Genomic DNA, 17,500 nt, shown 5'->3' with positions numbered 1-17,500 from the left:
GTGAACAGCAGGAGTCTGAAAACCAGAGCCTGAGACTGCGCACAGACACCATCACAGGTACAGCAGACCGAGAGAGATGGAGAGAGAGAGAACTGCAGCTCCTGACGATAACCGAGTTAACGGAAACAATTGGCGGTAATCAAGTTGACGAAAACAGCTGACAGTAATCAAGTTGAAGATAACCGAGTTGACGAAAACAGTTGACGGTAATCAAGTTGACGATAACCGAGTTGACGAAAACAGTTGACGGTAATCAAGTTGACAATAACCGAGTTGACGAAAACAGTTGAAGAAAACAGTTGACGGTAATCAAGTTGACGATAACCGAGTTGACGAAAACAGTTGACGGTAATCAAGTTGAAGATAACCGAGTTGACGAAAACAGTTGTCGGTAATCAAGTTGAAGATAACCGAGTTGACGAAAACAGTTGACGGTAATCAAGTTGACGATAACCGAGTTGACAAAAACAGTTGACAGTAATCAAGTTGACGATAACCAAGTTGACGAAAACAGTTGACAGTAATCAAGTTGACGATAACCGAGTTGATGAAAACAGTTGTCGGTAATCAAGTTGATGATAACCGAGTTGACGAAAACAGTTGACGGTAATCAAGTTGACGATAACCGAGTTGACGAAAACAGTTGACGGTAATCAAGTTGACGATAACCGAGTTGACAAAAACAGTTGACAGTAATCAAGTTGACGATAACCGAGTTGACAAAAACAGTTGACGGTAATCAAGTTGAAGATAACCGAGTTGACGAAAACAGTTGTCGGTAATCAAGTTGATGATAACCGAGTTGACGAAAACAGTTGACGGTAATCAAGTTGACAATAACCGAGTTGACAAAAACAGTTGACAGTAATCAAGTTGACGATAACCGAGTTGACGAAAACAGTTGACAGTAATCAAGTTGACGATAACCGAGTTGACAAAAACAGTTGACAGTAATCAAGTTGACGATAACCGAGTTGACAAAAACAGTTGACAGTAATCAAGTTGAAGATAACCGAGTTGATGAAAACAGTTGACGATAATCAAGTTGACGTTAACCGAGTTGACGAAAACAGTTGACGATAACCGAGTTGACAAAAACAGTTGACGGTAATCAAGTTGACGTTAACCGAGTTGACGAAAACAGTTGACGATAACCGAGTTGACAAAAACAGTTGATGATAACCGAGTTGACGAAAACAGTTGACGGTAATCAAGTTGACGATAACCGAGTTGACGAAAACAGTTGACGGTAATCAAGTTGACGATAACCGAGTTGACAAAAACAGTTGACAGTAATCAAGTTGACGATAACCGAGTTGACAAAAACAGTTGACGGTAATCAAGTTGAAGATAACCGAGTTGACGAAAACAGTTGTCGGTAATCAAGTTGATGATAACCGAGTTGACGAAAACAGTTGACGGTAATCAAGTTGACAATAACCGAGTTGACAAAAACAGTTGACAGTAATCAAGTTGACGATAACCGAGTTGACGAAAACAGTTGACAGTAATCAAGTTGACGATAACCGAGTTGACAAAAACAGTTGACAGTAATCAAGTTGACGATAACCGAGTTGACAAAAACAGTTGACAGTAATCAAGTTGAAGATAACCGAGTTGATGAAAACAGTTGACGATAATCAAGTTGACGTTAACCGAGTTGACGAAAACAGTTGACGATAACCGAGTTGACAAAAACAGTTGACGGTAATCAAGTTGACGTTAACCGAGTTGACGAAAACAGTTGACGATAACCGAGTTGACAAAAACAGTTGACGGTAATCAAGTTGACGATAACCGAGTTGACAAAAACAGTTGACAGTAATCAAGTTGACGATAACCAAGTTGACAAAAACAGTTGACAGTAATCAAGTTGACGATAACCGAGTTGACAAAAACAGTTGACGGTAATCAAGTTGACGTTAACCGAGTTGACGAAAACAGTTGACGATAACCGAGTTGACAAAAACAGTTGACGGTAATCAAGTTGACGATAACCGAGTTGACAAAAACAGTTGACAGTAATCAAGTTGAAGATAACCGAGTTGATGAAAACAGTTGACGATAATCAAGTTGACGTTAACCGAGTTGACGAAAACAGTTGACGATAACCGAGTTGACAAAAACAATTGACGGTAATCAAGTTGACGTTAACCGAGTTGACGAAAACAGTTGACGATAACCGAGTTGACAAAAACAGTTGACGGTAATCAAGTTGACGATAACCGAGTTGACAAAAACAGTTGACAGTAATCAAGTTGACGATAACCAAGTTGACAAAAACAGTTGACAGTAATCAAGTTGACGATAACCGAGTTGACAAAAACAGTTGACGGTAATCAAGTTGACGATAACTGAGTTGACGGTAATCAAGTTGACGATAACCTAGTTGACAAAAACAGTTGACGGTAATCAAGTTGACGATAACCGAGTTGACGAAAACAGCTGACGGTAATCAAGTTGACGATAACCGAGTTGACAAAAACAGTTGACGGTAATCAAGTTGCAAAAACAGTTGACGGTAATCAAGTTGACGATAACAGAGTTGACAAAAACAGCTGACGGTAATCAAGTTGACGATAACCTAGTTGACAAAAACAGTTGACGGTAATCAAGTTGACGATAACGGAGTTGACAAAAACAGCTGACGGTAATCAAGTTGACAATAACCTAGTTGACAAAAACAGTTGACGGTAATCAAGTTGACGATAATTGAGTTGACGGTAATCAAGTCGACGATAACCTTGTTGACGAAAACAGCTGACGGTAATCAAGTTGACGATAATTGAGTGGACGGTAATCAAGTTGACGGTAACCTAGTTAACGAGAACAATTGGCGGTAATTAAGTTGACGATAACCGAGTTGACGAAAACAGTGGGCGGTAATCAAATTGACGATAATCCAGTTAATGGTAATCAAGTTGACGATAACGAAGTTGATAGAAACAGTTGGTGGTTACTGTGTTGACGATAACAGTTGACGATAATCGAGTCGACGATAACGACGTTGACGAAAACAGTTGGCGAAATGTGAAGTATGACAGTACAGAGTCGACACATCATTGATCTACTATTGTTGAATCCTAAACATTATGAGAGAAGTATAATGACACCTCAGTGCCTTCCAGAGTTTCCTGCCACAGGAAGTGACATCGCTTGTAGCAAGTCACATGCTTTTCTCTTAGTGCTTCCCAGATTAATCTGCCGTTTTATAACTGATGTACCAGAGTTGAGCTGAACGCAGACACACTGCAAAAAATGCTTTTCTTGCTTAGATTTTTTGTCTTGTTTCTAGTCTAAATATCTAACATTTCTTATATCATGAAGCATTTTCTAGACAAGCAAAACATAGTGTCTTGTTTTGAGAAATATTATGCCAAAATTAAGTGAGCTTTTCCTTAAAACAAGCAAAATAATCTGCCAATGGGGTAAGCAAATTAATCTTGTTTTTTCTTTTGACGTAAGATTAATTTGCTTACCCCATTGGCAGATTATTTTGCTTGTTTTAATGTGTGTGTTTAGGGGAGCTGAAGCGTCTGCGTGCTGAAAGAGAGCAGGTCGTGTGTGAGATGGAGAAGCAGAAGGAGGCTCTGAAAGATGCGCTGTCAGCCGTGCAGCAGGAGGCGCAGCGAGCCCAGCGCACCGCCCTGTCTGACCACCAGGAGGAGCTGCAGCGGCTGGCCAATCAGAAGGTCAGCCGACACCTGACTGATGAAACGTTAGGAATCATGAGGCGTTGAGCTGTCTGACTGACCCTGTGAGTCCTGCAGGAGGCGCTGCGCTGCAGTCTGGAGGCCGAGCACCAGGGGGCGCTGCGGCGGCTGCAGGAGCACCAGGAGGAGCAGAGGAGCCGGCTGCAGGAGGAGCGAGACCGGCTGCAGGAGGAGCTTCGGTGTCTGCAGCGCGACTGCGACCAGAGACTCCTACAGGCGGAGACAGACAAACAGCAGGTCAGAGTCGCGCTGGAAGCTCGTGTGTAGAGTTAACATGCAGAACAGCAGCTACATTTCAAAACTGCTCTATTCATTTTCCTGAACTGGACCAGTACACAACAAACCTGTCATTCACAGTAGACTGGGTCCAGGGCTAAATGTGACAGGGAACATTTGATTCTGTTTCAATTTAATTGTTGTTTAAATGAATGTTAAACTTTTTAAATGGTAACAGAAGTGATGACAGTAAAAGAAGGGACTAGAACAGAATTGACAATAATGACGATAACCGAGTTGACTACAATAACAGCTGACTACGTAACTGAGTTGACGACGGTAACAGAGTTGACGATAACGGAGTTGACTACAGTAACTGAGTTGACGACGGTAACTGAATTGACGATAACTGAGTTGACTACAGTAACTGAATTGACGATAACAGAGTTGACTACAGTAACAGCTGACTACGTAACTGAGTTGACGACGGTAACAGAGTTGACGATAACGGAGTTGACTACAGTAACTGAGTTGACGACAGTAACTGAGTTGACGATAACAGAGTTGACTACAGTAACTGAGTTGACGACGGTAACAGAGTTGACGATAACGGAGTTGACTACAGTAACTGAGTTGACGACGGTAACTGAATTGACGATAACAGAGTTGACTACAGTAACTGAGTTGACGACGGTAACTGAATTGACAATAACAGAGTTGACTACAGTAACTGAGTTGACGACGGTAACTGAATTGACGATAACGGAGTTGACTACAGTAACTGAGTTGACGACAGTAACTGAATTGACGATAACAGAGTTGACTACAGTAACTGAGTTGACGATAACAGAGTTGACTACAGTAACTGAGTTGACGACGGTAAATGAATTGACAATAACGGAGTTGACTACAGTAACTGAGATGACGACGGTAAATGAATTGACGATAACAGAGTTGACTACAGTAACTGAGTTGACGACGGTAAATGAATTGACGATAACAGAGTTGACTACAGTAACTGAGTTGACGACGGTAAATGAATTGACGATAACAGAGTTGACTACAGTAACGGAGTTGACTACAGTAACTGAGTTGACGACGGTAAATGAATTGACGATAACAGAGTTGACTACAGTAACGGAGTTGACTACAGTAACTGAGTTGACGACGGTAAATGAATTGACGATAACAGAGTTGACTACAGTAACTGAGTTGACGACGGTAAATGAATTGACGATAACAGAGTTGACTACAGTAACGGAGTTGACTACAGTAACTGAGTTGACGACGGTAAATGAATTGATGATAACAGAGTTGACTACAGTAACTGAGTTGACGATAACGGAGTTGACGACAGTAACAGGGTTGACATTTTCCATCATGTTGTGTTTTAGCTGCAGATGCTAACCTCAAACCAGACTCCACATGACGTGCCTAAAACACAATTTTATCTATTTTCATCATATTATTGTTTATTTTAAACATCACTGTAAAAGAGTCGACACATAATTAATCTATGGGTGCATCCTAAACATTTAGCTCAAATTATGAACAAAGAATAACGACAAGCTTAAAAACACATGCTATATTGTATTTTTAATGATGTCCTGATGTAATGCTGTGACGTCTGGTGTTCAGGCTCTGTCGGTAAAAGACCTGGAGGCGGCGGTGCTGTCGGAGAAGCTGAGCACTCTGCAGGCGGAGCTGAGTACTGCAGCAGTGGAGCTGGAGAAGCTGAACCGAGAGACGGCAGCGTTTAAAGACCAGGAGCGGGTCAGCGCACAACCACAACAACGTTTTCCATCCAGAGTCGTAATACGCATTATTTCTATAATGTCAACATATGGCCATCTCCATATTGTGATATAACGTGACGAGAGTTTCATTCAAGTACTGAAAACGGAATGCTGGGTAGGGGGCGGGTCTGTGCATCACTTAGTCATACCAAAACAAAGGTAAAAGGGGCGTGGCCAATAATATTGTGTCTGAAATGCCATCATCAGAGGAGCCAATCCAAACGCAGATGCTCAGACTGAAGATTAACCTAACACATGTTGTATTTTAGGATCACACGTAATTTCAAAACTGGATGGAAACTTTGCTATTGTGGCAGGTTCATAAGTGCTGTATTTACTCTGTAATCAGTGTGTGTGTGTGTGTGTGTGTGTGTGTGTGTGTGTATGTGTGTAGGCTGTGGTTGCGTCTCTGAAGGCTGAAGTGCAGGATTTGCGCAGTCAGCTGCAGGACGCCGCGGCTGCACACGGCCGAGAGCTGCGCAGACTGCAGGAGAACTGCGGAGACCAGCAGACGCGAGCCGACGCCGCACTCACAGAGGTCACGCATTACCTGTATCATGCTGCCGAAATGTGCATCATTTAATCCAGTGCTTGACGTAATCTCAACTGAAACACCAAGAGAGGGCGGGGCATAGAGTAGCTCCTCCCCTTTAGGAAAAACAGCCAATAGTGTTTAGTTTTCTCACAGCTCTGCCAGTGAGAGTGGATGAGCTCATCAAACGAACAGCCAATGAAAAGAAGGGGGTGGGGCATGTCAGCTACTAGAGAGCATTTGATTGGTCAGACGAGCTGCAGACTTCATATCGAGTTTACATCTCCTGAATGTGAATTTTACTCACTGTTTTATAGATATCCTGACGGATACTAACGTCTAATAAACGTTTAATTTCACGTGACCTAAACAGCAGAACTAAATGAGTGTTTTTGGTCCCGCAGTTGGAGGAGTGTCGCGCGCTCCTGTCATCCGTGGAGGAGAGCCGAGACGCCGCCAGACGAGAGCTGCTGGAGGCGGAGACACGTTTCTGCCAGATACGAGATGCAGGGGAGGGGCATAAACGAGAAGAGGCGGAGCTACGGCGCTCCCTCAGTGATGTCACCAAGGAGAGGGACGCTCTCAACCAATCAAACAGCCAGTTGAGGGAAGCCCTGAGAGCAGCAGAGACTGAGAGAATCAGGTGACGGAGGACTCAACGCATATATTACTATATTATCACGCAATTCAGAATATACGTACTGAGGTATTAAAGGTGCTGGATGTAAGCTTTCGCCTAAAATGCCGTGATGTGCTATTATGCAGATATTTAAAAAGCATGCTAGTACATGTTTGTTCATCTGAAAATCAATGCTAACGTCAGATATTTTGCTTTGATAATGCGCAACGTGTCATAACGTCTTTGTCTCTATAAGCAGCTCACTCGGTTATATTTCAGCACTCCGGGTTGCCAGATGGTGGAAAACAGTGTGTTTCATTTCAGCATTGAAGAATGTCAGTGTGTGCGGACGCAGCTGAACATGCGCCCTCTGGAGGACAGCAGCAGCAGATGCAGAACTGAGCTATAAACATACACATGAGGGGCGTTACTGAGCGAATAATACGAATATTACCAACATAAACATCAGCTGAGGAGATGAAGTCGCACGCTTCTGTTCGTGTCGTCAATCTGGCAACCTGTGTGTGTGTGTGTGTGTGTGTGTGTGTGTCAGGTGAAATTCCCTCTCCCATGTTTTGAATTTGGACTGCAGTACCGAGTTCAACCACTGGGGGACAGATCTACAGGCCTTCTGAATCGCGCCTTTGATTGATTTGTGTGTGTGTGTTTGTGTGTGTGTGTGTCCTCTGTCAGTGTGAAGCGTGTGTGTGAGGAGCAGCAGCAGAAGCTGTGTGTGCTGGAGGAGTGTGTGTCATCTGCGCAGACGGAGGTGTCGGAGCTGCGCAGCTGCCTGCGGGAGGTGGAGAAGTCCAGACTGGAGGCCCGTAGGGAGATGCAGGAGCTGCGCAGACAGGTGAGTGTGTGTGTGTGTGTCTGCCTGTGTGTGTGTGTGTGTGTGTGTGTGTGTGCAGCAGCAGTGCAGTGATCTTTAGTCGTGTGTGTGTGTGTGTGTGTGTGTGCGTGTGTGTGTGTGTGTGTGTGTGTGCGCAGCTGAAGGCTCTGGACAGTGAGTGTGTGCAGCAGCAGCAGCAGTGCGGGGATCTCCAGGCGCGTGTGTGTGTGGAGCAGCAGAAGCAGCAGCAGTGCAGTCGAGAGCTGATCACAGTAAAGCAGAAACTCGCAGACGCAGACGCCGCCACACACACACTGCAGAAAGAGGTCAGTCAGACACACACACACAAAACTAGCTGAAGCTAACACCAGATGTGCTTGTATTGCTGTGATATTTGCACGTCCTCACTCTCGTGAGTGTGTGTGTGTGTGTGCGTGTAGCTGTCGCTCCTGCAGCGGCGTCTGGCCGAGAGCGAGGCGTGTTTGCGCAGTCGTGAGCGTGAGCTAGCGTCACAGCTACAGGAGGCTAGCGGCGCGCAGCAGAAGCTCCAGGACGAGGTGTGTAAGCTGAGCGTGCGCTCACAGACGGCTGCAGACGCGGCTGCACAGGTGCAGCTGGAGCTCAGTGCGGCGCAGGGTCGACTGGCAGCCACGGAGGCGGAGCTTTCACGAGCGGAGGCGGGGCGTCGTGACCTGGAGTTCCGCCTTTCCAGTCTGCAGTCGACGCTCACTCGTACGCTAGGCATCGGCGCCAGTGGGCGGAGCAGCAGCAGAGGGCGGAGTCCCACAGGCTCCTCCCCTTCCTCTTTGACCTCAGGGATGATGTCTCGCCATCGGAGCGTGTCTCCGCTGCGCTGCTCACTATCGCCACCTAAGGGTCAGAGCGGGTACTTTCTTTAAAAACCCGATCAGTGAAAGCCGTCTTCCAGTCTCACGCTCTCTGCTTCCTCCATCAGATGTGGCCAATCACGTGTCTCCTGATAGCTCCATGATGCTGCGGCCGCTGTCTCCAGAGCGCAGTGATGCCCCGCTGCCCGTCGCCCTGCCCGACCTGGAGCCGCAGGAGCTGCGCAGCCGCCTGAGGGAGTTCCTGCTGGAGCTGCGGGAGGCACAGAGGGAACGGGTGACCGATCACACGCCTCACACACTCATATACAGCGGGGAATAAGTATTGAACACACGGTCATGTTTTTCCCTGGGAATAATATTTGTAAAGGGGCTGCTGATGTGGAACTGAAGCAGAAACAATACGAACATAAGCACAAAACAAAACTAATCTGAAAGAGGCAGCTCAGAGACGCCCCTCATATGGAGAATGAAGCCTCATGCACTGCTCAGATGTGTTTCTCAGACTGAAGACAGAATTCTGAGTTATGAAGTCGCAATTAAGACTTATATAGTCGCAATTGCAACTTATAACTCAGAATCGCAACTTTTATAACTCAGAATTACGACTTTATAACTCAGAATTGCGACTTTATTACTCTGAATTGCGACTTTATTACTCAGAATTGCGACTATATAACTCAGAATTGCGACTTTATTACTCTGAATTGCGACTTTATTACTCAGAGTTGCGACTATATAACTCAGAATTGCGACTATATAACTCTGAATTGCGACTTTATTACTCTGAATTGCGACTTTATAACTCAGAATTGCAACTATATAACTCAGAATTGCGACTTTATTACTCTGAATTGCGACTTTATTACTCTGAATTGCGACTATATAAGTCAGAATTGCGACTTTATTACTCTGAATTGCGACTATATAACTCAGAATTGCGACTATATAACTCAGAATTGCGACTTTATTACTCTGAATTGCGACTTTATTACTCAGAATTGCGACTATATAACTCAGAATTGCGACTATATAACTCAGAATTGCGACTTTATTACTCTGAATTGCGACTTTATAACTCAGAATTGCAACTATATAACTCAGAATTGCGACTATATAACTCTGAATTGCGACTTTATTACTCTGAATTGCGACTTTATAACTCAAAATTGCAACTATATAACTCAGAATTGCGACTTTATTACTCTGAATTGCGACTATACAAATCAGAATTGCGACTTTATTACTCTGAATTGCAATTATATAACTCATAATTGCGACTTTATAACTCAGAATTGCGACTATATAACTCAGAATTGCGACTTTATTACTCTGAATTGCGACTATATAAGTCAGAATTGCAACTATATAACTCAGAATTGCAACTATATAACTCAGAATTGCGACTATATAACTCAGATTTGCGACTTTAGTACTCTGAATTGCGACTATATAACTCAGAATTGCAACTATATAACTCAGAATTGCGACTATATAACTCAGATTTGCGACTTTATTACGCAATTCTAAGTTATATAGTCGCAATTCTGAGTTATATAGTTGCAATTCTGAGTTATATAGTCGCAATTCAGAGTTATATAGTCATTTGCAACTATTGCAACTATATAACTCAGAATTACGACTATAACTCAGAATTGCGACTTCATTACTCTTAATTGCGACTATATAACTCAGAATTGCGACTTTATTACTCTGAATTGCGACTTTATTACTCTGAATTGCGACTATATAACTCAGAATTGCGACTTTATTACTCTGAATTGCGACTATACAAATCAGAATTGCGACTTTATTACTCTGAATTGCAATTATATAACTCAGAATTGCGACTTTATTACTCAGAATTGCGACTATATAACTCAGAATTGCGACTATATAACTCAGAATTGCGACTTTATTACTCTGAATTGCGACTTTATAACTCAGAATTGCAACTATATAACTCAGAATTGCAACTATATAACTCAGAATTGCGACTATATAACTCAGAATTGCGACTTTATTACTCTGAATTGCGACTTTATAACTCAGAATTGCAACTATATAACTCAGAATTGCAACTATATAACTCAGAATTGCGACTATATAACTCAGAATTGCGACTATATAACTCAGAATTGCGACTTTATTACTCTGAATTGCGACTTTATAACTCAGAATTGCAACTATATAACTCAGAATTGCAACTATATAACTCAGAATTGCGACTATATAACTCAGAATTGCGACTTTATTACTCTGAATTGCGACTTTATTACTCTGAATTGCGACTTTATAACTCAGAATTGCAACTATATAACTCAGAATTGCGACTTTATTACTCTGAATTGCGACTATATAAGTCAGAATTGCGACTTTATTACTCTGAATTGCGACTATACAAATCAGAATTGCGACTTTATTACTCTGAATTGCAATTATATAACTCATAATTGCGACTTTATAACTCAGAATTGCGACTATATAACTCAGAATTGCGACTTTATTACTCTGAATTGCGACTATATAAGTCAGAATTGCAACTATATAACTCAGAATTGCAACTATATAACTCAGAATTGCGACTATATAACTCAGATTTGCGACTTTAGTACTCTGAATTGCGACTATATAACTCAGAATTGCAACTATATAACTCAGAATTGCGACTATATAACTCAGATTTGCGACTTTATTACGCAATTCTAAGTTATATAGTCGCAATTCTGAGTTATATAGTTGCAATTCTGAGTTATATAGTCGCAATTCAGAGTAATAAAGTCGCAATTCAGAGTTATATAGTCATTTGCAACTATTGCAACTATATAACTCAGAATTACGACTATAACTCAGAATTGCGACTTCATTACTCTTAATTGCGACTATATAACTCAGAATTGCGACTTTATTACTCTGAATTGCGACTTTATTACTCTGAATTGCGACTATATAACTCAGAATTGCGACTTTATTACTCTGAATTGCGACTTTATTACTCTGAATTGCGACTATATAACTCAGAATTGCGACTTTATTACTCTGAATTGCGACTATACAAATCAGAATTGCGACTTTATTACTCTGAATTGCAGTTATATAACTCAGAATTGCGACTTTATAACTCAGAATTGCGACTATATAACTCAGAATTGCGACTTTATATATCACAATTCTGACTTAATAATTTTTAAAATTTAATTAAACTTTTCATTATTCAGTGGCGGGAACAGGCTTCCATAGTATCTCGATGGTTATATGGGTCTCATCTATCAGATTTGAGCTTTTTTTCTGTATTCTCTATTGGGTTCAGGTCAGGTGATTGGCTGGGCCATTCTACAGCTTGATTTTCTTTTTCTTTCTCTGAACACATGCAATGGTTTTGATGAATTGATCATGTGACGTCCACAGGACGAGGTGAGGGGTCAGCTGGGGTCACTGCAGGGGGAGTTACAGGAAGTGACAGGAGAGAGAGACTCCGCCCACCAGCGCCTCACCCAGCTGCACAACACACTGCAGGAATGCCAAGAGGGTAACACACACACTCACACGATGACACACTCACACAACGTATACAAATACACACTGAGCAAATACACATGCATACACACACACAAACACACATGCATCCACACATGCATTCACATACATATACACACAACTGCATGTGTACACACAACACATAATCATACTCACACACTCATACACACATGCACACTCTCACACACATGCACACAAACACTCATACACACACTCATCTCACAGTCGCATACTAACACACACTCAGAAACAGTTACACATATACACACACACACACAAACAAGCAAACAAACTGTTCATCAGCACACACACTCGCAGACGCACACGCTGGATGTTTATATAATGTGAACAATAATGATGACAAGCAGGCAGATTTTCACAGAGCGTGGAGATGTCAGATAGGTCTACTGTTTCTAGACACAACTGTGTGTGTGTGTGTGTGTGTGTGTGTGTGTGTGTAGAGAAGCGTGCAGCGGATGCTAAGCTGTCGTCGGCTGAAGCGCAGCTGCAGGAGCGTGACGAGTGTATGCGGAGAGCAGAGCGGGAGCGGCGAGCGCTAACCGAGCGAATCTCAGAGCTGGAGCGGCTATTGCTAAACACCGACACCGAGCGCAAGCGTGTGGAGGTCAGACGCCGTTTACACAACACTGCCGTATGATTGTAGCTGCTATGCTAATGTTAGCACATGTCGCCCCCTGCAGGAGCAGTGCAGTCAGCTGCGCGCGGGAGAGGCGCGGCTGGAGGCGGAGCGGCGGCGGCTGCGGGAGGCGCTGGAGGCTGCAGAGGGGCGGGGCACACGGGTGGAGCTGGGGAGGAGGAGTCTAGAGGGAGAGCTGCAGCGAATCAGACGGAGTCTGGCTGAGAAGGAGGCGGAGATTCAGACGGCACACCAGAAACTCGACAGCGCCACCAAACAGGTGAGGGAAGATTACACTGCTCACTTTGCACATGGACGCTATAATGACCACAGCTAACCATGATCACCCCAATACAAGCTGTAATGACCACTGATTTATTTACTGTGTGTGTGTGTGTGCGTCTGTGTGTGTGTGCGTGAGGTGTCGGAGGCGGAGCTGCGCGTCTCCTGTCTGCAGCGGGAGCAGGAGCGTCTGACTCTGCAGCTGTCTAAAGCTCAGGATGGGGAGCGTCTGCTGCAGGAGCGAGTGCTGTCTCTCTCTCACAGCCTGCAGGAGGCCACAGACGCTCACAGCGCCACCCACAGCCGTCTCACTGCACTGCAGAAGAGCCTGAGCCAGGCGGAGGGAGAGCGCAGACAGCTGCAGGTCAGACAGACAGACGATCAGACAGATGGTCAATGAACCGACCGACATACAGTCAACAGATGGTCAGACAGACGGACGCTCACACAGATGGTTGATGGAGAGACGGTTGACAGATGGTCAGACAGACAGGTCCAACAGACAGACGACAGATGGATGGTTAGAGAGATGGACGAACAGACAGATGAAACAGTCAGATGGTGGACAGACTAACAGATGGACCGTCAGACAGACAGACAGACAGACGGACGAACAGATGGATGGTTAGACAGACAGTTGACGGACAGACGGACGGTCAGTTAGACAGATGGACAAACAGACAGGCGGACAGAGAGATGGACAATCAGATGGGTGACAAACGAACAGATGAACAGTCAAGACAGGTGGACAGACAGGTAGTCAGACAGATGCTCGACAGACGGAAAATTCAGACAGTCGGTCAGACAGACAGACCGATGGACAGACCGATGAACAGACGGATAGTTGACACACGAGCAGATGGACGGTCGGACAGACAGACAGACAGACAGGCGGATGGTCAGACAGACAGACAAATAACTGAGAGACAGTCGGACAGACACAGATGGATGATAGATGGTCAGATGGACCGCAGACGAACAGTGAGACAGATGGACAGACAACTGGTCGGACCGACAGATAGGCACACACACGCACTCATTCAGCTGAGCATCAGGTGTGTATCCTCTGTTGTGTGTGTGTCTGTGTGTGTGTGTTGCAGGAGCGTGTAGATGCACTCAGAGCCTCTGCTGCAGACGGGAAGCGCAGTACAGACTCCCTCACTGAGCGCGTGCAGACGCTGCAGACGGAGCTGAAGCAGAGCCAGCAGAGCAGAGCAGATCTGGAGACGCAGCTGCACAGCACACAGCAGGTGAGGCGATCACAGCACCACACACAACTAGAGCAGAACAGCTCCTCCAACCCTGCGCAGCAAATAACTGCACTACATTCAGACCGCTCAAACTCCCGTCCGGCACTCGAGCTCGACTGGAGAACTGAGAACTCTGAAGGGGGAAGCGCTGCTCGTGTCCTCCGTGTCTCTTACAGCTGTGGCAGCGCTGGCGTAACTCTGGGCTAGCTGCAGTAGTTCCTCATGTTCCTTCATGTGTTGATTAGTGACAGTACTGATCTCTCCTGCTGTCGTCAGGCTCTGCGTGTGCGCTCCGAGACTCTGGCCGCGGCTCAGCTCGGTCTCCAGGCTGCGCAGACAGACAGGTCGGCTGCTGAGGAGCGTCTGCGCAGTCTTCAGAGAGCTGTCGCCCTGCTGGAGACCGAGAAGAGGGATGCAGAGAGACAGGCTGTGAGGATGGAGAAAGACAGGGCGGCGCTCAGGAGCACACTGGACAAGGTCACACACACACACACACACACACACACACCTGTCTGTCTCTCTCTGTCTGTCAATCTGTTATCTGTCTGTAGTCTGTCTGTCTGTTGTCCATTGTCTGTCTCTGTTATTTGCCTGTCTGTCTGTCTGTTGTCAGTCTGTTGTTCGTCTGTTCTCTGCATGTCAGTTATCTGTCTGTCTGTTGTCTGTCTGTTCTCCACGTGTTGTCTATCATTCTATCTGTCGTCTGTCTGTTAATCTGTCTGTCATCCATATGTTGTCAGTTGTCTGTCATCCATCTGTTGTTGGTCTGTCTCACCGTCTCTCTTTCCATCTGTTGTCTGTCTGTTTGTCTGTCTATCCATCTGTCTTGCCATTTTTGTCTTTCTGTTTGTCATTAGTCTGTCGTCTGTATGCTCTCTGTCTGTTATCCATCTGTCTGTCAATTGTGTGTCCGTCGTCTCTTTGTTAACCGTCTGTTATCCATCAGTGTTCTGAGGTGTGTGTGTGTGTGTGTGTGTGTGTGTGTGTGTGTGTGTGCAGGTGGAGCGTCAGAAGCTGCAGACGGAGGAGAGCAGTGTTCGTCTGAGTGTGGAGAAGACTCGCCTGGACCGATCACTCAACAGCACAGAGCAGGAGCTGCAGGACGCACACACACAGATCACACTGCTGCAGGTACACACACACACACACACACACACACACACACACACACACACACACACACACACACACACACACACACACACACACACAGATCACACTGCTGCAGGTACACACACACACACACACACACACAGATCACACTGCTGCAGGTACACACACACACACACACACACACACAGATCACACTGCTGCAGGTACACACACACACACACACACACACACAGATCACACTGCTGCAGGTACACACACACACACACACACACACAGATGCTGCAGGTACACACACACACACACACACACAGATCACACTGCTGCAGGTACACACACACACACACACACACACACACACACACACACACACACACACACACACACACACACACACACACACACACACAGATCACACTGCTGCAGGTACACACACACACACACACACACACAGATCACACTGCTGCAGGTACACACACACACACACACACACACACAGATCACACTGCTGCAGGTACACACACACACACACACACACACACAGATCACACTGCTGCAGGTACACACACACACACACACACACACAGATGCTGCAGGTACACACACACACACACACACACAGATCACACTGCTGCAGGTACACACACACACACACACACACACACACAGATCACACTGCTGCAGGTACACACACACACACACACACACACAGATCACACTGCTGCAGGTACACACACACACACACACACACACAGATCACACTGCTGAAGGTACACACACACACACACACACACACACACACACACACAGATCACACTGCTGCAGGTACACACACACACACACACACACACACAGATCACACTGCTGCAGGTACACACACACACACACACACACACACAGATCACACTGCTGCAGGTACACACACACACACACACACAGATCACACTGCTGCAGGTACACACACACACGTACACACACACACACACACACACACACACACAGATCACACTGCTGCAGGTACACACACACACACACACACACACACACACACACACAGATCACACTGCTGCAGGTACACACACACACACACACACACACACACACACACACACACACACACACAGATCACACTGCTGCAGGTACACACACACACACACACACACACAGATCACACTGCTGCAGGTACACACACACACACACACACACACACAGATCACACTGCTGCAGGTACACACACACACACACACACACACACAGATCACACTGCTGCAGGTACACACACACACACACACACACACAGATGCTGCAGGTACACACACACACACACACACACAGATCACACTGCTGCAGGTACACACACACACACACACACACACACACAGATCACACTGCTGCAGGTACACACACACACACACACACACACAGATCACACTGCTGCAGGTACACACACACACACACACACACACAGATCACACTGCTGAAGGTACACACACACACACACACACACACACACACACACACAGATCACACTGCTGCAGGTACACACACACACACACACACACACACAGATCACACTGCTGCAGGTACACACACACACACACACACACACACAGATCACACTGCTGCAGGTACACACACACACACACACACAGATCACACTGCTGCAGGTACACACACACACGTACACACACACACACACACACACACACACACACACACACACAGATCACACTGCTGCAGGTACACACACACACACACACACACACACACACACACAGATCACACTGCTGCAGGTACACACACACACACACACACACACAGATCACACTGCTGCAGGTACACACACACACACACACACACACACAGATCACACTGCTGCAGGTACACACACACACACACACACACACAGATCACACTGCTGCAGGTACACACACACACACACACACACACAGATCACACTGCTGAAGGTACACACACACACACACACACACACACACACACACACACAGATCACACTGCTGCAGGTACACACACACACACACACACACACACAGATCACACTGCTGCAGGTACACACACACACACACACACACACACAGATCACACTGCTGCAGGTACACACACACACACA

At 45.5% G+C, this 17,500-nt stretch overlaps 3 protein-coding genes across 15 annotated transcripts in view; 1 reads left to right on the top strand and 2 right to left on the bottom strand.

Moving 5' to 3' along the window:
- Nucleotides 1–17,500, bottom strand: part of zgc:112334 — a gene marked incomplete at its 3' end in the record, with an annotated part of 817,035 nt that overhangs the window by 618,345 nt on the left and 181,190 nt on the right.
- prkar2ab (protein kinase, cAMP-dependent, regulatory, type II, alpha, B) overlaps nucleotides 1–17,500 on the bottom strand; it is a 773,085-nt gene that overhangs the window by 618,343 nt on the left and 137,242 nt on the right.
- Nucleotides 1–17,500, top strand: part of crocc (ciliary rootlet coiled-coil, rootletin) — a 36,050-nt gene that overhangs the window by 13,306 nt on the left and 5,244 nt on the right. For 10 of the 13 annotated variants that reach the window (XR_015521447.1, XR_015521445.1, XR_015521446.1 and 7 more), the window contains 17 exons: nucleotides 1–57; nucleotides 3,523–3,692; nucleotides 3,771–3,950; nucleotides 5,568–5,702; nucleotides 6,120–6,263; nucleotides 6,662–6,900; nucleotides 7,570–7,729; nucleotides 7,867–8,034; nucleotides 8,149–8,584; nucleotides 8,664–8,830; nucleotides 11,962–12,082; nucleotides 12,552–12,715; nucleotides 12,792–13,007; nucleotides 13,149–13,373; nucleotides 14,110–14,259; nucleotides 14,536–14,736; nucleotides 15,259–15,390. The exon at nucleotides 1–57 is cut by the window's left edge and continues 71 nt beyond it. Coding sequence is in view for 7 of the 13 variants with exons in the window: in XM_087303322.1 (XP_087159448.1) it covers nucleotides 1–57; nucleotides 3,523–3,692; nucleotides 3,771–3,950; nucleotides 5,568–5,702; nucleotides 6,120–6,263; nucleotides 6,662–6,900; nucleotides 7,570–7,729; nucleotides 7,867–8,034; nucleotides 8,149–8,584; nucleotides 8,664–8,830; nucleotides 11,962–12,082; nucleotides 12,552–12,715; nucleotides 12,792–13,007; nucleotides 13,149–13,373; nucleotides 14,110–14,259; nucleotides 14,536–14,736; nucleotides 15,259–15,390 (3,065 nt within the window). In the remaining 6 variants the exon portion in view is untranslated. Of the gene's footprint in view, nucleotides 58–3,522; nucleotides 3,693–3,770; nucleotides 3,951–5,567; nucleotides 5,703–6,119; nucleotides 6,264–6,661; nucleotides 6,901–7,200; nucleotides 7,730–7,866; nucleotides 8,035–8,148; nucleotides 8,585–8,663; nucleotides 8,831–11,961; nucleotides 12,083–12,551; nucleotides 12,716–12,791; nucleotides 13,008–13,148; nucleotides 13,374–14,109; nucleotides 14,260–14,535; nucleotides 14,737–15,258; nucleotides 15,391–17,500 lie in introns of those variants that run through there. The other 3 variants (XM_087303325.1, XM_087303324.1, XR_015521448.1) reach the window with 2 other exon arrangements.

The sequence above is a fragment of the Danio rerio genome, chromosome 22 (genome assembly GCF_052040795.2).
Source record: "Danio rerio strain M-AB ecotype USA chromosome 22, GRCz13ab, whole genome shotgun sequence".
Taxonomy (NCBI): Eukaryota; Metazoa; Chordata; class Actinopteri; order Cypriniformes; family Danionidae; genus Danio; species Danio rerio.
Note: the sequence above shows the minus strand (reverse complement) of the source record. Positions and strands in the feature narration are given on the sequence as shown.